This window comes from Suricata suricatta, chromosome 3 (assembly GCF_006229205.1).
Source record: "Suricata suricatta isolate VVHF042 chromosome 3, meerkat_22Aug2017_6uvM2_HiC, whole genome shotgun sequence".
NCBI classification, from domain to species: domain Eukaryota; kingdom Metazoa; phylum Chordata; class Mammalia; order Carnivora; family Herpestidae; genus Suricata; species Suricata suricatta.
The window spans coordinates 143,236,051-143,253,789 of NC_043702.1; the positions used below are offsets into that span (position 1 = coordinate 143,236,051).

At 45.9% G+C, this 17,739-nt stretch overlaps 1 protein-coding gene across 1 annotated transcript in view; it reads left to right on the top strand.

Moving 5' to 3' along the window:
- Positions 1 to 5,762: 5,762 nt before the first annotated feature.
- Positions 5,763 to 17,739, top strand: part of FCMR (Fc fragment of IgM receptor) — a 15,163-nt gene continuing 3,186 nt past the window's right edge. The window contains exons 1-5 of the mRNA XM_029933379.1: positions 5,763 to 5,927; positions 13,688 to 14,023; positions 14,786 to 14,917; positions 15,874 to 16,096; positions 17,494 to 17,653. Of these exons, the coding sequence (XP_029789239.1) occupies positions 5,891 to 5,927; positions 13,688 to 14,023; positions 14,786 to 14,917; positions 15,874 to 16,096; positions 17,494 to 17,653 (888 nt within the window). The 5' untranslated portion in view covers positions 5,763 to 5,890. The remainder of the gene's footprint in view (positions 5,928 to 13,687; positions 14,024 to 14,785; positions 14,918 to 15,873; positions 16,097 to 17,493; positions 17,654 to 17,739) is intronic.

Below are 17,739 nucleotides of genomic sequence, written 5' to 3' on the forward strand. Positions count from 1 at the left end.
GGTTCAGACTGCATTTGTCTCCCTACCTTCTATTTCCCAGACAACCCTTTTGGGGTGTTTTGCTTTGGTAACCACTTTCAGGCACTCCAGGCTGTGTCTAAACCAAAGCTCCCCCTTCCTCCAACGCTGGACTGAGGGGGTTTAGAAGACTGCCTGTAAGTTGGACCAAGATGATCAATAAAAGAATAGTTTGGGGTCTACACCAATGGTCAAGAACCTGAAGGTCTGTGTTACAGAACATAACTAAGACTATTTACAATAGTAAGTATAACTGTGTTTCTCTTAGGTAGTAAGATAAAAATCTTGGTTAAGTTATCCATGGAGTACTTGACCTTGAATCTTATGTCTTCCTGAGGTATCCTTCCACATAGGTTATTAATCAAAATTCAGTAACCAAATGAGTAAACTCTTTCCATAGAAATATCAGCTAGAAGCTAGTTAAATGATAACTTAGCTTTTAGGATAAACGACCCAAAGTCTCTTGGGGGACAGTGATTAGATAAAGGACCTCCTTGTCTGTCAAGATCATTCCCAGGTTCTGGCACTAAACCTAATCACATCCTATAAGCCCCCACACCACACCAGGCTCCTCAGGGCTTCCATGTATGAGAGTTCTCTCTGGGAGAAAGTTCTTTCCAGGCTTCTATTCTGCCTGATGTGGGGAACAGAATTTGCTCCCACCTGGACCTTGAACATACTGCTTCTGACGCTTTGTGCTTCCAAGCCTGCCCTTGACCAGACACAGATTTCAGTTCATAGTCTCTCCTCCTGCTCTACCAACTGCAATGTCCAGACCTGATTCCCAGACCCTGACCTGTATCAGAGTCTTGGGCTCCACTCCAGCCCAGAGAGGTGGTCGTCAGGAATATTTATTTCTCTCTGTTCTCTGTGATGGGGATGCATATTTAGCTTCTTCTGGAATTACAGCAAATCATTCTAGGAGAACCAAAACTACAAAGTGCATTAGAACCTGTTTTCCCCCTGGAAGCTGCTCTTCGACCCACCAAAGCATCTTTCCTGGGGAAGAAGAATTAAGATGTAGCTTCTATATTAGTGCCAATAACCTACAAGCCAATCCAGAGTGCAGGCAGTCTATCCCAGTCCCTAGAATCAAAGACCAAGAAATGCCAATAAAGCCATAGAAGATCTTTTATTATTCTTAACTGATGTTATAAAGAGGTGATAGCAAGTATAATAATGCGCTGCCCAAGGTCCACCTGAAATTCTTCCATGAATAAGAAAGCTGGTCTGTAGGTGGAATGGGATATCTAAAATTTAACAAGTCAACACTTTAGGGGAGTGTTTTCATTTCCTAGGCTGCTATAACACACTGCCATAAACTGGGTGACGTAAAATAACAATAATTTAGTCTTTCACTGTTCTGGAAGCTTGAAGTCTGAAATCGAGATGTCCACAGGGTTGGTTCCTTCAGGAGGCTGCGAGGAGGAATCTGTTCCTGCCTCTCTCCTCACACCTGGTGGCTGCTGACAATCCTGGGTGTTCCTTGGCTCACAGCTGCGTCACTCCTGTCTCTGCCCCATCCTCACGTGGCCTTTTCTTGGTGTGTCTCTTTGTGTGTTCACACGGCCTTTGTACAAGGACACTTGTCACTGGATTTAGCCCCCCCCCCATCTTGTTTGGCCTCATCTTAATGAATTACATCTACAAAGTTCCCATCTCTCAGTGACGCCATATTCTAAGGTTCCAGATAGATATAAATTTCATAGGGACACTGTTCAGCCCGGGACTGGGGAGGAACAATTAACTGTCGGGCTAATGATAAACCAAATAGCAATGATCAGTGCCGAGCAATCACTCAGAGGACTATTTAAATGTTTGATGATTAAAAAAAAATCATCCTCAAGTTCTTGAATTATCTTGATTTTTTTCCTTTAAAAAATATGATTACACATTAGGCCCAGTAGTTGATTTTGGTTTATAAAACTACACACACACACACACACACACACACACACACACACACACACACACACATACATATATATCGTTTGTCCAAGACTTTCTCAAGAGTCAGAACAGAACATTTCTCCTAAAAGCAGTAAATGAATCTGGTCCCCAAAGTAGAGAAATAAGTACAGTCCCTTCCTCACCAACCCCACAAGCTTCTCTGAAATAATGAACTCTACTAGGGAGTCTATATAATAAAAATAATAGAGACCGTCTCAGAAAGACCACATACCTAAGGGAGCACACCAAGAAAGAAGATGTAAAACTGAGACCAATGACCCCCAGCTCGCTAGGGTGCTAAAACAGGAAGGGAAGGAAGGTGGCCAAGCAATTAGATTCCAGAAGTTCTGAGGGCTTGATAAGCCTAAGGCTGATAAAGAAATGGGCAGCCAATCTACCTCACTGGAGTCAAAAGTCTTTGATTAAATGTGTGGAGGTGAATATTCTAAACTCCAGATTTTTGCTGATAAATCACATTAAAATTCATCCATAATTCTATATATTTGGGTTCTAACCTACGAATACCATATTTAGGTAAGAAGTCTTACCCTTTCTTATAGCAGAAGGCCATGAGTAGACTCACAATAAAGGTTAACCTTCCCAAAGCCCCGTTCCTGTGGAGTGGCTCACTCCAGGTCAGGCAAGCCTCTAGTCCAAGTTCTTGGAAAGTGGGAACCACAGGGTAGCTGAGCCAGGTACCTCTACCTGAGTGGGCTCCCTGGTGAGTCTAGCAGGTGGGGGGATTCTCATGATCTGTCTTTGGGGAGAGCAGTGTTGGGTCATGGGGAGGGCCACCTAGGATCTCAACCCTCAGTCTGGAAAGGCCCAGGAGATGGCTGTTTGGGAGTCTGGCTACATGGGAGAGCAAAGGAGGGTGATGTTACAACCAGGCACAATCCATAGTGACAGCTTCCACCGTAATGGTGAGGGCTAATCTCCACTGAACTCACACTATATTCCAGGCATCGTATCAAGCCCTTTGTAAGGTGGTCCTCGCAACAACCTTGTGAGAAAGACTTTTCTTTTTAAAAAAATTTTTTAATGCTTATTTATTTTCGACAGGGAGATAGGCAGAGAACAAGCAAGGAAGGGGCAGAGAGAGAGGGAGACACAGAATCTGAAGCAGGCTCCAAGCTCTGAGCTGTCAGCACAGAGCCCAACGCGGGGCTCAAACTCATAAACCATGAGATCATGACCTGAGCCGAAGTTGGATGCTCAACCAACTGAGCCACCCAGGCACCCCTGAGAAATATTTTTCTTATTCCATCTGTAACATAGGGAGGATAATAAAAACTTAAGTTATTATGGGGACTAAATGAATTTACCTGAAGGACTTAGAACAGTTCCCAGTGTACTTGATATTTATTCTACCCAGTTTCCTGTCATTAGACTCTGAATTTTTTCCCATTGCATTCATCCCTTCTGGTCAAGCATTGGCCTCAGAGACGGTTAAGCCACGGAGTCCCCTGCCTGTCAGTGGACTTCAGCTTTTCATTCCTTTTCCTGAGAGTGAAAACGCCAGGGCAACACGTAAGTCAGAAAAGAGAAATAAATTTTAGTTGGGGAAGAAAGAGGGAGAAGAGAATGAAGACAGTAAATTCCTCCACTTTGCAAAGGTTCAGCCTTCCCCTGGGGACCCAGCCTACCCTGAGACCTTGGGGTAGAGACTGGAGGTAGAGACGGGATTGCCCAGGTCTGGGAGTTTTGATTCCTCAGATTTCCAAGCATTCATTTCCTCCCCAGGAGTCCTGAGACCCGCAATTCCTGCTCACAACAACCGAGTGTGACGTGGGCCACACACGATGTGAAAATATCTCATTCCACACATCCCCAGCACTGCCTGGCAGGCCCCAGCCCCAGCACATCCAGCCCACGTCTCCCCTGCTGCATGTGTTGTGTGCACACACACAGCATGTTCACAGTCACAAGCTACACACACAACACACACACACACAAACATACACCACACATTCACACATCACATCACACAGGTTCACACACTGAGCCACACATCGTATAATCAGACCTCCTATGCCATGCACATCATTACATCACACATCACACATGCACACACGGACACATCACACATAACACATTCCCACATCCTCCACACTGTCCCACATGGCGCATACTTCACACACAGTCACATGTCACAGTCATGTATCACTCATCACTCACACACCACACACTCATTTATACACTCACAACCACATAACACATACTCACACACCTACACATCTTACACACACACACTTAACACCCACACACGCCCCACAGTCACTCATTTATTCTCTCTCTCTCCAAGGTAGTTCCAGGTCTTGAGCCCAGCAGACAGCAGAGCTCAGCTTAGGGACAGCCGTGAGGAACTGGGAAGAGCTCTCCAAGTAGGGAAGGGTGGAGGCTGACCAGAACCGAGGCCTCTGGCAGTCACTCGCTCTAACCAGAGGCCTGAGGCTGCCCCCTGACACCTTGGCCCAGTTAGTGTTGAAGGAAATCAGAACTGCAGCGGCCCTGTGCTGATGGAAACCCAAATAGGGGTGGGCAGGACAGGCTGCCCGCCCCCACACACATTTCCTCTGCACCTGCTCTGAGCCTCGCACTTGACTTCTACTGCGGATGTTGTCATTTTGTGTTTTGGAGAGCATGGGACAAATCAGGTAAGAAATGCAGTGGAAATGGCCTCAGTCCTCCGTGCACACAAGAGGCTGCAGCACCTAGAGATGGGAGTGTTGGCAAGTTGCCTAAAATGTAATCATCAGGAACGAAGCCCTGGGAACCCTCTGATTAAGTAACCTCTCCATGCACCTCCACATTAAAAGGTCCTTCAAGCCCTTCCATGCCCATGGTTTCTACTGGGACTCATGAAAGCCCTGTGATGTAGGCAGGGCTGGGACCATCCCTATTTATTAATGAGGGAACTGAGGCCCGAAGCTAAGAAGCACCAAACCAGGACCAGAACCCGAGTCATCTGATTGGAAGGAACCCAGAGCTCTTCCTGTGATACCTTGCAACTGATGGCCTCAGCATATCTCTCTATCTATCAGTCAGAGACCCTTCCCCATGGACCATCAGGGGCTTGAAGCCTAGCTCTGCTGGGCTGCTGTGACTTTGGGCACTGTCATGTCATCTTCTGGCATGCCTCTGTGGCCACCAAGGGGTTGCCTGGGCCCCTGCCATAGGGCAGCACCTTCAGGGGCATAGCTGGGGGAGATGAGGGATGGTTGATCTGAGGGGCTGGGCAAACTGTGGTTAATTAAGACTCCAGGAACTATAACCATAGGAGGGAATGCCAGGCTCATTGAGTTCCACCTTCCTTTTCTAGATAAAGAGATTTAGGCTCAGAGAAAGGGAGTGAAATCCTCAAAACCAATGGTTAGTAGTCCCACATAGTAGGTGTGCAAAATTATTTGTCAAATTCAAGGGCTACAACCAGTATCTTCTGACTTCAGGACTTTCTATTTATACAGTCCTCCTCAGTTGGAAAAAAATTGGTGACAACTCTCTTTTATCTTGAAGATAGGGTTAAGGCAAGTGACTCTGTCTCAGATGTCAATGAATACTCATAAAGCATGAGAGGCCCTTCCAAGAAAAGGTGCCCAAGGCAAAGAAATATCATGCCTGAGAGCTTCTAGTAGCTTTTAGGAGCTGCCTAGAGGCCCTTTGAACCCTAGCGACCCATTCGTGCTCAACATAACATATTTTCTCAATTCCTAACTTCCGCTGTGGTTTGCTGGTATTTTCTTTTATAGTCTAAAACTAGTGAGCAAACAAAACAAGCTGTCATTTCCTCATTTTCAAGCCTTGCCCCTTGTGGTGGCCAGATATCTCTTTCAAGCTTCAGATTGTGAAAGGTTCCTGGGTGAGTGGGTCTCTGTCCCCATCTCCAGGGACTTTTGGATGGGACGTTGCTCTGGAAGGAGCCATGGACCTCTGGCTTTGGTCACTTCTCTTCCTGCCAGGTAAGTGCCATAGGAAAACACCTTGGGCATCTTATGAGGTTGAGTTTGCCACAGGTAGAGGAACTGTCGGCTATCTCTAGCCCTGATGTTCCTGGATGGATTTAGTTGCATATCTGTATTTAGGGCAGAATAAAGATGGAGACCATGTGAAGTTCTGGACGTCCTCCCACTCTCTGCTAGTGCCCCTGTCTCCACTCCAGACACATCTTCTGTGAAGCTCAAGTGTTGATCCATGAGTGTTGAAGGCATTACCTCTCCTAGGCATATTAGCTTGATAATATGGGGTCTTAAAGCAAATGACTCCAAATTTCTTTCTTCTCAACTCTACATTCTCTATTGTTGGATCTCTTTCACTGTTGATTTTCAAACTTTCAGCTTTAAACGAAGACTCCTTCATCCATTCAATAACCCTAATTATCTTAATTTACAGCTGCCTTCTGGGAACCCCCACTTTAGTATCCCACCAAGATCTGAAATGCAACATACCTAGCACCTTAATTCAAGTCCCTTATTGGCCCCCATCCAAACCAGTTACTCTGTCAATCTTAACTATCTCTGATATCAGCTGCAAAATGTCAGAATGATATTTTACCACCCCTTCCCATTTATCCATACCCAGACTTTGACCCAATCAATGGCCAATTCATGTAGCTTCTGGATTAGCATTACCAGGATAATCAGCCTTTACTAGAGAGGTAACAGAGGGAATGGAAAGGAACAGAACTCAAAGTCATCTTATAACTATTCCACTTCCTCCAACCTGACCTCTGGTGGATCCAGATTACTCTTTCTAATGCTTGACTCTAATCAGAGGATCACCCTTCCTAGAAACTTTCCATGGCTCTCACTGCCTACAAACTCCTACCTTATGCTCCTCTTTAACCCTCTGAGCTTACCACACTTCCCTGCACTTGCCTAACCTTCAGCGAAAGAGGACTCCTCCTTGAACATGTGCTAGACATTCCTACCACCATGTTCTTACTCATGCCATTCCTTCTGCTGATTACATCCTTCCTTTTATGAGTTCTTCAGAGTTCATTTCAACCTCTACCTCCTTCTTGTACACTTTCAAGAACTCTGTCTTCTTAATCCCAATAGCTGACCTCATTATGCCTTATATTGTGACTTGGCATGTATTAACTTTATTTGGTTGATTAATTGGTAAGCTCCTTGAGGGCCAAAATGATTTTTTATTCACATTTGCCTTCTTTCTAATGGCTTGAATATGGAACAATGTCAAATATTTGTTGAATCAAAGATTGAAATGCCCTAAAAGTCCAAGGAAATGTAGTTTTAATGAAATGTCAGATTCTGTGAGAGGTGGTAGGACTTATGTGAACACAGTGGATGGTTAACTAAACTTAGTTGAGATGAAAGACTGGTTCAGTGGGGGTAGAAGATCTCCAGGAGTGAAGGGTACTTAAATTGTAGCACTGTCCTGAGCAATACCACCATTCTAGTTGGGCCAGAGGGGTCCCTACTGTGGATCCAGTACGTCTCCATTTGTGCCCATCCTCACAGGGTAACAAGTTCACAGGCAAGAGAATTGTCTTCCTCAAGCCCACATCCATATCCCCTCTTCTAGACCTCTAGCTCCTTGTCCAGATGACTCTGGGCCCACTTTCAATGATCGTATGAGCTTCATACTGGGTCTTCTATCCTAGAATTCTGTCTTCTATAAAAATGTGGCCACAGGTGGCTGTTTGGAATGAGATGGGTGGAGCTTATACATGAAACCTGGATTATCTGCCATGTATTTACCAGGACCCTTGTGGTATGGGCAGTAGTTGGGATGAGAAAAGAAGGGAGATAGGACAGATGCTAGGAATAGGAAACTTGGGGACATTCTTCCCACATAGAAATGTTTTACTTATCTTTACTTTTATTTAAAATTTTTTTAATGTTTATTTATTTTTGAGAGACAGAAAGAGCATGAGGGGGAGTGAGGCAGAAAGAGATGAAGACACAGATTCCAAAGCAGGCTGTCAGCACAGATCCCAACATGGGGCTGAAACTCATGAACCATGAGATCATGACCTGGGCCAAAGTCAGATGCTTAATGGACTGAGCCACCAGGGCCCCCCACATAGAAATATTTTAGAATGGACATCTAAGGAGTGTGTGAATTTGTCAAGATAGGCCATAGGACATACTTTATTCAACAGTTCATTAACTTGATTTATGACTCTAAAATATTTAGACATATGATATTTGGGCCTTTATTTGTATTTCTGCTCCAGGTTGTACAAATATTGGGGTGGTCCTTGTTCCCAGAGCCCAGTGCATGGGGCACAACCATAGACCACATTGCCTTAGATGGAGTTCCATAACAAAGCAAGACAGTATTACATGATGTAAGCTTTTTTACCTTGACCCATAACGGTAATAATACATACACATGATGTTGTAACCCAGTACACACACACACACACAGGCACATACACACATATTTAAAATTTATTCTTGGTTATTTAATATAATGTGGGAATGAGTTTTGGGCTTCAGCAGTTGGAAGGATGCTGGTACTCTCTTCTGAAACAGGAAGAGCTTGGACAGAACAGGTTTTGGAAGAGAAATCAAGAATCCTTTTTTTGTTCATCTATTTGTTTTGCCATGGTAAGTTTGAAATATATCTTACACAAGTAGAATCCAGGTGGGGATATCAGAAAGGTGACTCTAGAACTCAGAGGAAAAAAAAAAAACAAGACTGGAGATAAATGTTCTGGTGAAATCTACATGGACTTGGCACTACAAGCTGTGGGAGTAAATGAGCTAATGTGGGGAGAGGGAGGGAAGACCAAGAAGAGAACAAGCATAAGTACCAGGCTCGAGGGAAGCCCAATACTGAGAAGTGGATAGGGAAGGAGAGGAAAGTAAGGAGATTGAAAAAGAGTAGTCATTGAGAGTGTGATGTTAAGGAAGCCACAAAAAGTAAGTATTTCAAGGTGGGAGGGCTCAATTCCCTTAAATGCTACCTAGAGGGTAAGTAAGTGAAGACAAAGACATCAAATATGGCAACTAGGAAATTTTTGCTGACCTTGACTAGCAGTTCTAGTGGAATGCCGGAGACAAAATTCTGATAGGCGGAGGTGGAAGAAGTGGGAGGTGTGAAAGTGGATTCTGTGACCTTGATGACTCGTCTGAGAAACAGAACAGAAGAGGGGTGGCAGCTGAAGGGGAGGCAAACGGTGGGTGGAGGGGTTTTTCAATATGGGCAATATCAGAGCAGATGTGTAAGCCACAACAATGCGAGCAGAGAAGAAACCAATGACACAGAGAGGAGACAGGGATAAGTGTGGAAAAGAAGTTCTAAAGAAGGTGAGCAGATTGGACTCAGGACACAGGAGGAAAAAGTGGCTTTGGGGAGGAGGGGGGACACTCTATTCATTGCAACAGGACAAAGAGCAGACAGCCCGCATGGACACACATGTTGGTGTATGTGGGAGTGGGAAGTTCAGTAGAACATTTCTCACCTTTTAAAAACGTTCACACTCCATCTGATAAACATAAAGGTCTCAGGTGCGCCTGGGTGGCTCAGTCAGTTAAACATCCCACTCTTGGCTTTGGCTCAGGTCATGATCTCATGGTTCATGAGTTCGACCCCTGCCATCGGGCTCTGCACTGACAGTGTGGATCCTGCTTGGGATTCTCTCTCTGCCCCTCTCTCCTACTCTTCTCTCTCAAAATAAATAAATCAATCAACATTAAAAAGAAAGTTGCAGGCCAACCTCCTTATCCCAGAAATAATTCTGCTGTGACTTGAGTTGTAGGGTTCTCATCACCTGGAAAACCACTGCTGAACAAAATCCAAAGTCCATCTCTAGAGCACCATTCCAGGCCTTGTGGATATTTACCATATTTTTCATCATGAAAATTATGTTTTTCTCCCATGTTCCAAACATATATATTTATGTCTAACTATATATTGAGAGTGATCTGTTAAACTACCTATACCCCTGTCCTCTACCATCGCCACTGAAAATCAAGTCATCAGCTGAGAGATTAATGTCACTTACTAATTAGCCTCTCCAAAATACCAATATTAAATGGGTTGGGTCCTTTAGTCACCTACTTCCATCCTTCTTTTGATTCCCCAGAATCATATGGAAATATATATAGTTCAGAATTGCAAAAATTCAAGGACACCTGGGAAGCTATTTTAAAATGTAGATTCAGGGGTGCCTGTGTGGCTCAGTCAGTTAATCGTTTGACTTTGGCTTAGGTCATGATCTCACAGTTTGTGGGTTTGAGCCCCGCATCGGGCTCTGTGCTGACAGCTCAGAGCCTGAACTCTGCTTCAGATTCTGTGTCTCCCTCTCTCTCTGTGCCTCCCCCATTCATGCTCTGTTTCTCTCTGTCTTAATAATAAACATTAAAAAAATTTTTTTAATGTAGATTCATAGGCCCCACCCTAGACAGATGTAGTCACTGTGCCAAAAGGTAAGATCAGGTCATTTGCATTCTACTAAGTTCCTCCAACATGACTCCTTTGTACACTGTGCCTAAATTCTAAACCAGGAGATTGTATCTATCTTTTCTCTCGTTGGGAAATCTGCTTTTCTAAGCCTTGGGTGTGGGTTAGAAGCTACTGTGAACTCCAAGGAGAGCCGGGTCTTGCCATTTTATCTCACAAACTAGTACTTCCTGGGGACCAGAGCTCAGTGTACCCAGAAGCTTTTCTTGTGCTTCATCTGCCCAGGGTTTACACAATAAGGATGCCTTACTCAGTCTCTTCTGGCTGCTTTAATTAAACACCATAGACGGTGTGGCTTACACAATAGAATTTATTTCTCACAGTTCTGGAAACTAGAAGCCCATGACCAAGGTGCCAGCAAGTCTTGTCATTGGTAAGGGTCCTCTTCCTGGCTTAGGAAGACCCATCTCCCTGGGTCCTCACATGGCCTCTTCTTGTGTACATGACGAGAATGGGGACACTAATCCCACTATGAGGGCTCCACTAACCTCATCTAACCCTAATTATTTCCCAAAGGACTCATCTCCTACTACCATCACATTGAAGGTGTGGTAGGGCTTCACACATGAATACTCAGGGGACACAAACGTGCAGCCCACAACAGGGGATCTGGATAAGCTCATTCCTGAGCAGAGTGAGGTCACTCGATGTGTCTGCATAAGTGATGACCTCTCTCTGCTCTGTCTTGCTCCTGCCCATATTGTAGCATCTTGTTCTTGGGAAAGCAGCATTCATGCCCCTTTCTGGTTGGGTTGGTCCAAAATACATGTTCACTATCAGGTGCTGGGTTTTACACACAGGTGTTGGCTGTCTGGACACACAGGGTAATTCCCCCACCCCCTTTGATTGGGTCTTTGTCTTTTGAATGGGCCACTCTTCCATTGCCATGTTCCAGTCATGAGGCTGCCTCACACACCTAGGTTTCTAGTAGATCTGAAGTAGCATTGGATTATTTGTGTGAAAGTTTCCACATTAGATATTACATGTTCTGGTTGGCCGCTCTGCTTCTCCTACCCTGTTAGCACCAGCCACACTCAGATTTGAACACACTCTCCTTCCAGCTCCTCTCCCCCATTCTCTACTCCCATGGTTGTTTCTATTCACTGGTGTCCACACTCTGCTCCCTCCAGAATGTCCTCTTCAGCTCTCTGCTTGTCCAGAAACCTCAAGCCCTGCTTCTTTCTTTGACTTTCCTGTAAGGTTTAATAGATGGAGGCAGAGATGGGAGGACAAAGAGACCACGTTATGGAGCCAAGAAGGCCTTTATTGGGATCTGCAATTCCCGGGCGAGGTTCCGTGACTCTGGAGTGGGGAGTCAGGGAAGTCGCGCCTGATATGGGAGAGCAAGGTCTTTTATGGGTGCAGAAGTTCCAGGTTTGAGCTCAGGTGGGCTGATGGCCACATAGGGTCTTCTTTGGACGGTGGCAGGATTCAATTAGCTGTTCGCTTCGGTGGGGAGGGGAATGCTGGAATTCCATGGTGAGGCATTCCAGTTTGAGACAGTCCAGATTGAGAGTGGGGGTCGTCAGTCCTGGTGGCGCCTGGATCTGTTATCTGACCCGCAATAAAATGGCTGCTGGTGCTTTTCAAATGGCTTGGGTCATTCCAGGTCTACAAGTGGGGGTTGTCAGTGCTCGCAGCTCTCCACAGCAAAGTGGCCGCTCAGTTGCTTTCCCATGGCAACTCTTACATTTCCTTATCTTACTAAACTCTGGGGAGCTATTTGTAATGTGTGGTCAGTGGATGAATTTCAAGAAGTCTGCCAGCTTCTCTCCATCTCATGAACATGCCATATTGTCTCTCATACCCCAGCCTCTTTGAGGGCTGTGCTCACCGCCTGGAGGAGTCTTTCCTTCTTCTGCCCAAGTCCTCTGGCTCTCCTCCAACACACATAATTCACCCTATGCCCCCCTTTCCAGAAATATGCAGACACTTATTGGGACCTGCTCAGTTGATAATTAATCATACTTGGACTTCTTCTCCATCTAACTCAACTGTGTTAGACCTGCCTTCTCTCAGCCAAGGCATACTTTATTTTTTGAACTTATTGTATTGTGTTGTATCGTATTCTATTCTTTTTTTAAAATATTTTTTAAAGTTTATTTGTTTTTGAGAGAGAGAGAGAGAGCATGAGTGGGGGAGGAGCAGAGAGAGTGGGAGACACAGAATCTGAAGCAGGCTCCAGGCTCTGAGCTGTCAGCACAGAGCCTGAAATGGAGCTCAAACTCACAAACCATAAGATCATGACCTGAGCCAAAGTAGGACACAACCAACTGAGCCACCCAGGCACCTTGGCTCATTCTGATTCATTTTGACTCGATTTCTCCCTGCTCCACACCCTCCCCAACACACATACAATGTGTCTACACCTGTGCACACATGCACACCGTCATACACACCCTTGCATTCCATCTGCGCTCCCTCATTCAGTGAAGACCACCTTCATTCTCTCAGTTGCCCTTCACCCCCAGTCATTCAGGTCACAACTTAAACATCCCTTCTTCCAGAAACCCTTCCTCAAACTACACTGTCCCTCAGCAACAGCCTGGATCTGGTGTCTCTGCTCACTGCTTCCAAGTCACCCTGCACATCTCTGTCATGGGGTGTATCGCACAGCGCTGTAGTGACTGTCCATGTGTATTGCCCACTAAATGATTCATTCTGTGCAGGGGTGGGGATGCCGGCCATCTTCCTGCCACATCAAAGGCATTCAACAAATGCTTTAAAAAGTGATTTAAAAAAACAAAACTGAGGGTGAACAGTCGTTTTGGTTGAATGGATATGAGCAAAACAAAACTAGACAGAAAACCTGTTTCAGCAAGATCGCATCACGCCTCCCGACACCGTACTGAAAACAGTTGGACGCTATGTGCTGACTGGGGTTGCTATGGCATACCATGTCTCCTAGGCGTGGGACAGAAGATTTGGTAGTTGTTTTGACTTCTTAGGGGTTTGGTAACTGGGATCTTATGGGTTGGGGTTTGAATGAGGTTGAGGGTTATGTTAAGGTTTGAGCTGAGAGAGGTCTGGCTGGGAGTCAGGCTTGGGCAAAGGGCTAGGGAAGGATATGGAGCCAGATTGAGGATGTACTTAGGGTTGGGGATAGGGAGAGGCTGAGGATGAGGCTGGGGCCAGAGATGAGGAGAAGCCTGAGGCCAAGGGTGGTCTGAGGCTTGAGCTGAGGATGAGGATGAGGATGAAGCTCGAGGTGGGTGTGAGCCTGGGCTGGAGCCAGGGATGTGGTTGGAAATGGGGCTTCCTGTACATTAACTCCCTCTCCCTGCAGTGGCTGTGGCTCTGAGGAACCTCCCAGAAGTAAAGCTGGAGGGAATACTGGGTAGCTCCGTTACCATTGAATGCCCACTTCGTCAAACGTATGTGAGGTTATATCTGTGCCGGGAAGTGCCTGAATTTGGAGTATGTTCCACCGTGGTGTCCAGCAAGAATTTTGTCAAGGAAGAATACAAGAACCGAGTCACCCTGACGCCATATCCAGATGAGAATGTGTTCCTAGTGGAGGTGACAGAACTGACCAAGAGTGACGGCGGAGTCTATGCCTGTGGGACAGGCACGAACACAGACCGGGGCAAGACCCAGCTAGTCACCCTGAGTGTTCACAGTGGTATGTGCGCCCCCTGATGGCGGCTCAGGGCACCTAGCAAACGTCTCCACCTGGGAAGGCTGGGAGAACCACTGAACTATAGTAGTCCCGCAGACTGTCACGTGATTGCCTTGTTAGCCAGTCCAAGGATAACTCGGATTTGTATAGGTGAAACCTCATACAGTCAATTAACTTCATGATCCCCTGAATTTCCCACCCAAAATGTATGAAAAGAACAAACAAGGGCTCTCCTCACATTGTATTGTATCCATCCTACCCAAGGTCTGAGGGAAGCGGGGGTTTAAGGTAGAGGAGAGGCTCTGAGATAGGAGGAAATTGGAAGCAAAAGGACAACCGTCTTACACAGCTGTCCCATGAGAAATACCAGGGATAACTATCAAGGAAGGACAGTCATTTTTCAAGTCACATTTGTAGGTCAAACTTGGTGTTTTATAATCTGATCCTTTCCCTATGTTTCCCAAATCCCACCTTCCTCCATTCCTCTTAACTCCTATGCAACACTAATTCAGCAGCTATTCTAAAATCCCAGTGGTCTCTGGTGAGAAGGTTGACTGAGCGTGGGTGAAAGAGGATTTCTCTTGGGGAAGTCTCCAGCCCATTCTTTTTCTGCTCTTCCTGGGGCACTCTGCCCTCATCCACCCACTGCCATCCACCCTGGCTGAGTCAGCTTCAACTCGTACCAACATCCCTTTCTGGGGTCTCAGTCTCCTCCTAGAGCCCCCTTCCACCCTCTCAGTCTATTTATTTCCCTTCCCTCAATAGAATATGACCTATTCTGGGAAGACGAACTGATGCCTGAATCTCCAAGATGGCTTAATAAACTTCTACATAGGCAGGTGCCCCCTTGGCTCCAGATGGCTGCACATGCCAGTTCTCTCGAATTCATACCTAAAGGTCAGTGCACCCACACTACGGTTGGAGAGGTGGGGGTGATGCTGGTGGGCACTGTGACAGTGGAGGAAGGAGTGTGTGTTCAGTTCATGGAATGGTTGGCAGAGTACAGCTGAGTCCCAGATGTACATTTCCCTGTCTTGGGAGAGGGTACTTCCCAGAGATTAGCATCCTATGTCCTACAAGCCCATTCTAAAACCTGGTCACTTGGCACTAGTTGCAGAACTTACACATGACCACCAGGTGGCACCACAAGCAATGCTCCATTCACAAAATCTACCTCTTTTATGAATGACTCGTGGAAACCAAGACTGGACAGACCTTGTCCAGCCAGGGATGGCCATGCCTCCTGTTCCCCCACAGGACTGTCTTCATTTGCTGGCATACAGTTATTTTTAACAACTCTATTTTGCAATTAAAGACTGATGACTATACTAATGGTACCTTTACATTTCTATATCTTTTTCCTGTTTTAAATGCATGTTTAACCTGCAATATCTCCATCATATCTTCACATCTATCTTGTGAGGTAGAAACATTAACTGAACATTGTTACATTACGGGACTTTGCTGGGTGCCGAGAGGGATAGTGTACCTGAGCATATCATATGCCCAAGGTTACGGGATGGAAGAGAGAGAGGCAAGCACACAAATACAGCATAAAGCAGAGTGGGGATGGAGCTATAAACAGGGTTTTTTCCATGATCAGAGGGCAGTGAGCTCTTCTGGCTGGGAAGTCAGAGAAGGCTTCCTGGAGGAAATGATGTTTGAAGCAAATATACACAGAAGGTACTAGGTGTAGAGGACATGCTAAGAAGGCATTTCAGGCCATGAGGACTGCGACATTAGAGGGAGTCTAGGGAAAAGGAGAGTGTGTTCAGGAAACACAGGGTGACCCAATCCTGCTGGAGACTAGAATGCATATATGGAAGGCCACTCTTTTCCACTGTCTCCTGCAGCTACTACACCAGCTCAAAGGACTGAGGCCCCTCCAGCAACCCACCCCTCCTCCACCACCCGAATCTCTCACCGCCCTCGAGTTTCCAGAGCATCTTCAGTAGCAGCTACCAAGCCCCCAACCTTCCTGCCATCCACCACAACCTCAAAGACCTCAACCCCCGTGGGACTCCGTAGGCTCCAGACGGCCGGCTACAACTACCACACCAGGCTGCACAGGCAGAGGTAAGTAGGAGGCCTCCACCATCCCGGTGGGGCTGAAGGTCAGGCAAAGTAGTCTAGAGTTTTCGGATCCATTGCCGTCTTCCTGCAATGGCCACCAACAGAGACCTTTCTTGCCTCTAGGCTACCTATGGGTGTCACACATTAACTCATTAGTCCAAGAGTAAGAACCACTTGTCAGTGCCCCAGAAGGAGATCCTGTAGAAATGAGACCCAAATCTTTCAGTCCCTCAGCATGCATTCAGATCTATTTCGATGGGGAACTAAATAAGAATGAAATTAACAATAAAACTATTAACTATTAAATTTAGTTTCATTGTTTTCTTTTGCTTTTTTCGGTGTGGCTTCTAGGAAATTTAAAATTATATATGTGACTGTATAAGGGACAGCACTGGTCTAAAGCCTGGGGAGCATCTAGGAAAGTGCTACCATTGGCCACTAGGGGGCAGCATTAGAGCAGACGCCAAAGAAAATCTATGATAATTGGAACTATTTTTGCCTAAGCAAAGACAAATATATTAGTGAGAAAAGGGTCCTCGAGCATCATTTGGGTTTGGCGATGAGGGAACTGAAGTCACAAGAACTTCGTGGTTTCAAATAGAACCAGGACTCCCGATTCCTACTCCAGTGAATTACACTGGCCTACCAAAGAAGAATTCAAATCAATTCAACCAACATTTTCTTAGTTTCTACTGTGTGCCAGGCATTCTGTTATGTCCTAAAAACGTTAAGAAAGATGAAAACATACAATATCCAGGTCTAATCTTACTAACTACTACAAGTCTGACTGTGAAAAGGGTTGTAGCCGATATAAACACATGAATTGAGGACGGAGAGAAAAAGTTGATTCTAGTTGGCCATGTCCAGAGAAGAAAAGAGAACTTATGTGCTGACCCTTGAAGGAAAGTAAGATTTCAATTTGTAGAGGAAATGAAGGGAAGACCTTCTAGGCAAGAGCGAGCACCATGAGAAAAGCATTTTTTTCCACTTACAAGAAATTTAACTGGTTTAGTAGCTGCAATAATCTTGAGAGTAAACAGAGGTGTAAAAGTATAGAGGGGAGTTGACATTTACTGACTGCTGGTTAGACCAGGTGCTCTAACTTCTCTGTATCTACAATTTTGTTTCAGCCTTAAACAGTTCTGTGAAATAGGCTTTACTGTATCCATTTCCCCGGAAATGAGGCTCAGAGAGGTTGGGAGACTGGTTCAAGATCACACAGCCAGTAGAAGGCTGAACCTGAATTTGAATCCAGATTTCTTGACTCCATATACAAGACTCTTCGGGGCAGATGGGGGGGGGGGGGGACGCGCGTTAACAAAGGGACAAACCTGTGAGCCATCTCCCAAAAAAAGTTGGCTACTGAGGAGTGCTGCCTCTCCCTCTCCTTCCTTCCTCAGAGCCTTCCACAAGGGTCCGGTGTCTGGGATGGAAGACCAAGGATTTCACATCCTGGTGCCCACCGCGCTGAGCCTCATCCTGCTGACGCTGGTGGGGCTGTTGGTGAAAAGGGCCATTCAAAGGAGTAAAGGTGAGCGGCTCGGGGCTCGGTTAGGGCGAGTGAGCTTCCAGAAGGGCCCTGAGCTTCAGGCTCCGCTGGAGCCCCGAGCCCTACTTCCCCATCCCCCCTGCCCCCGCCCCCCCCC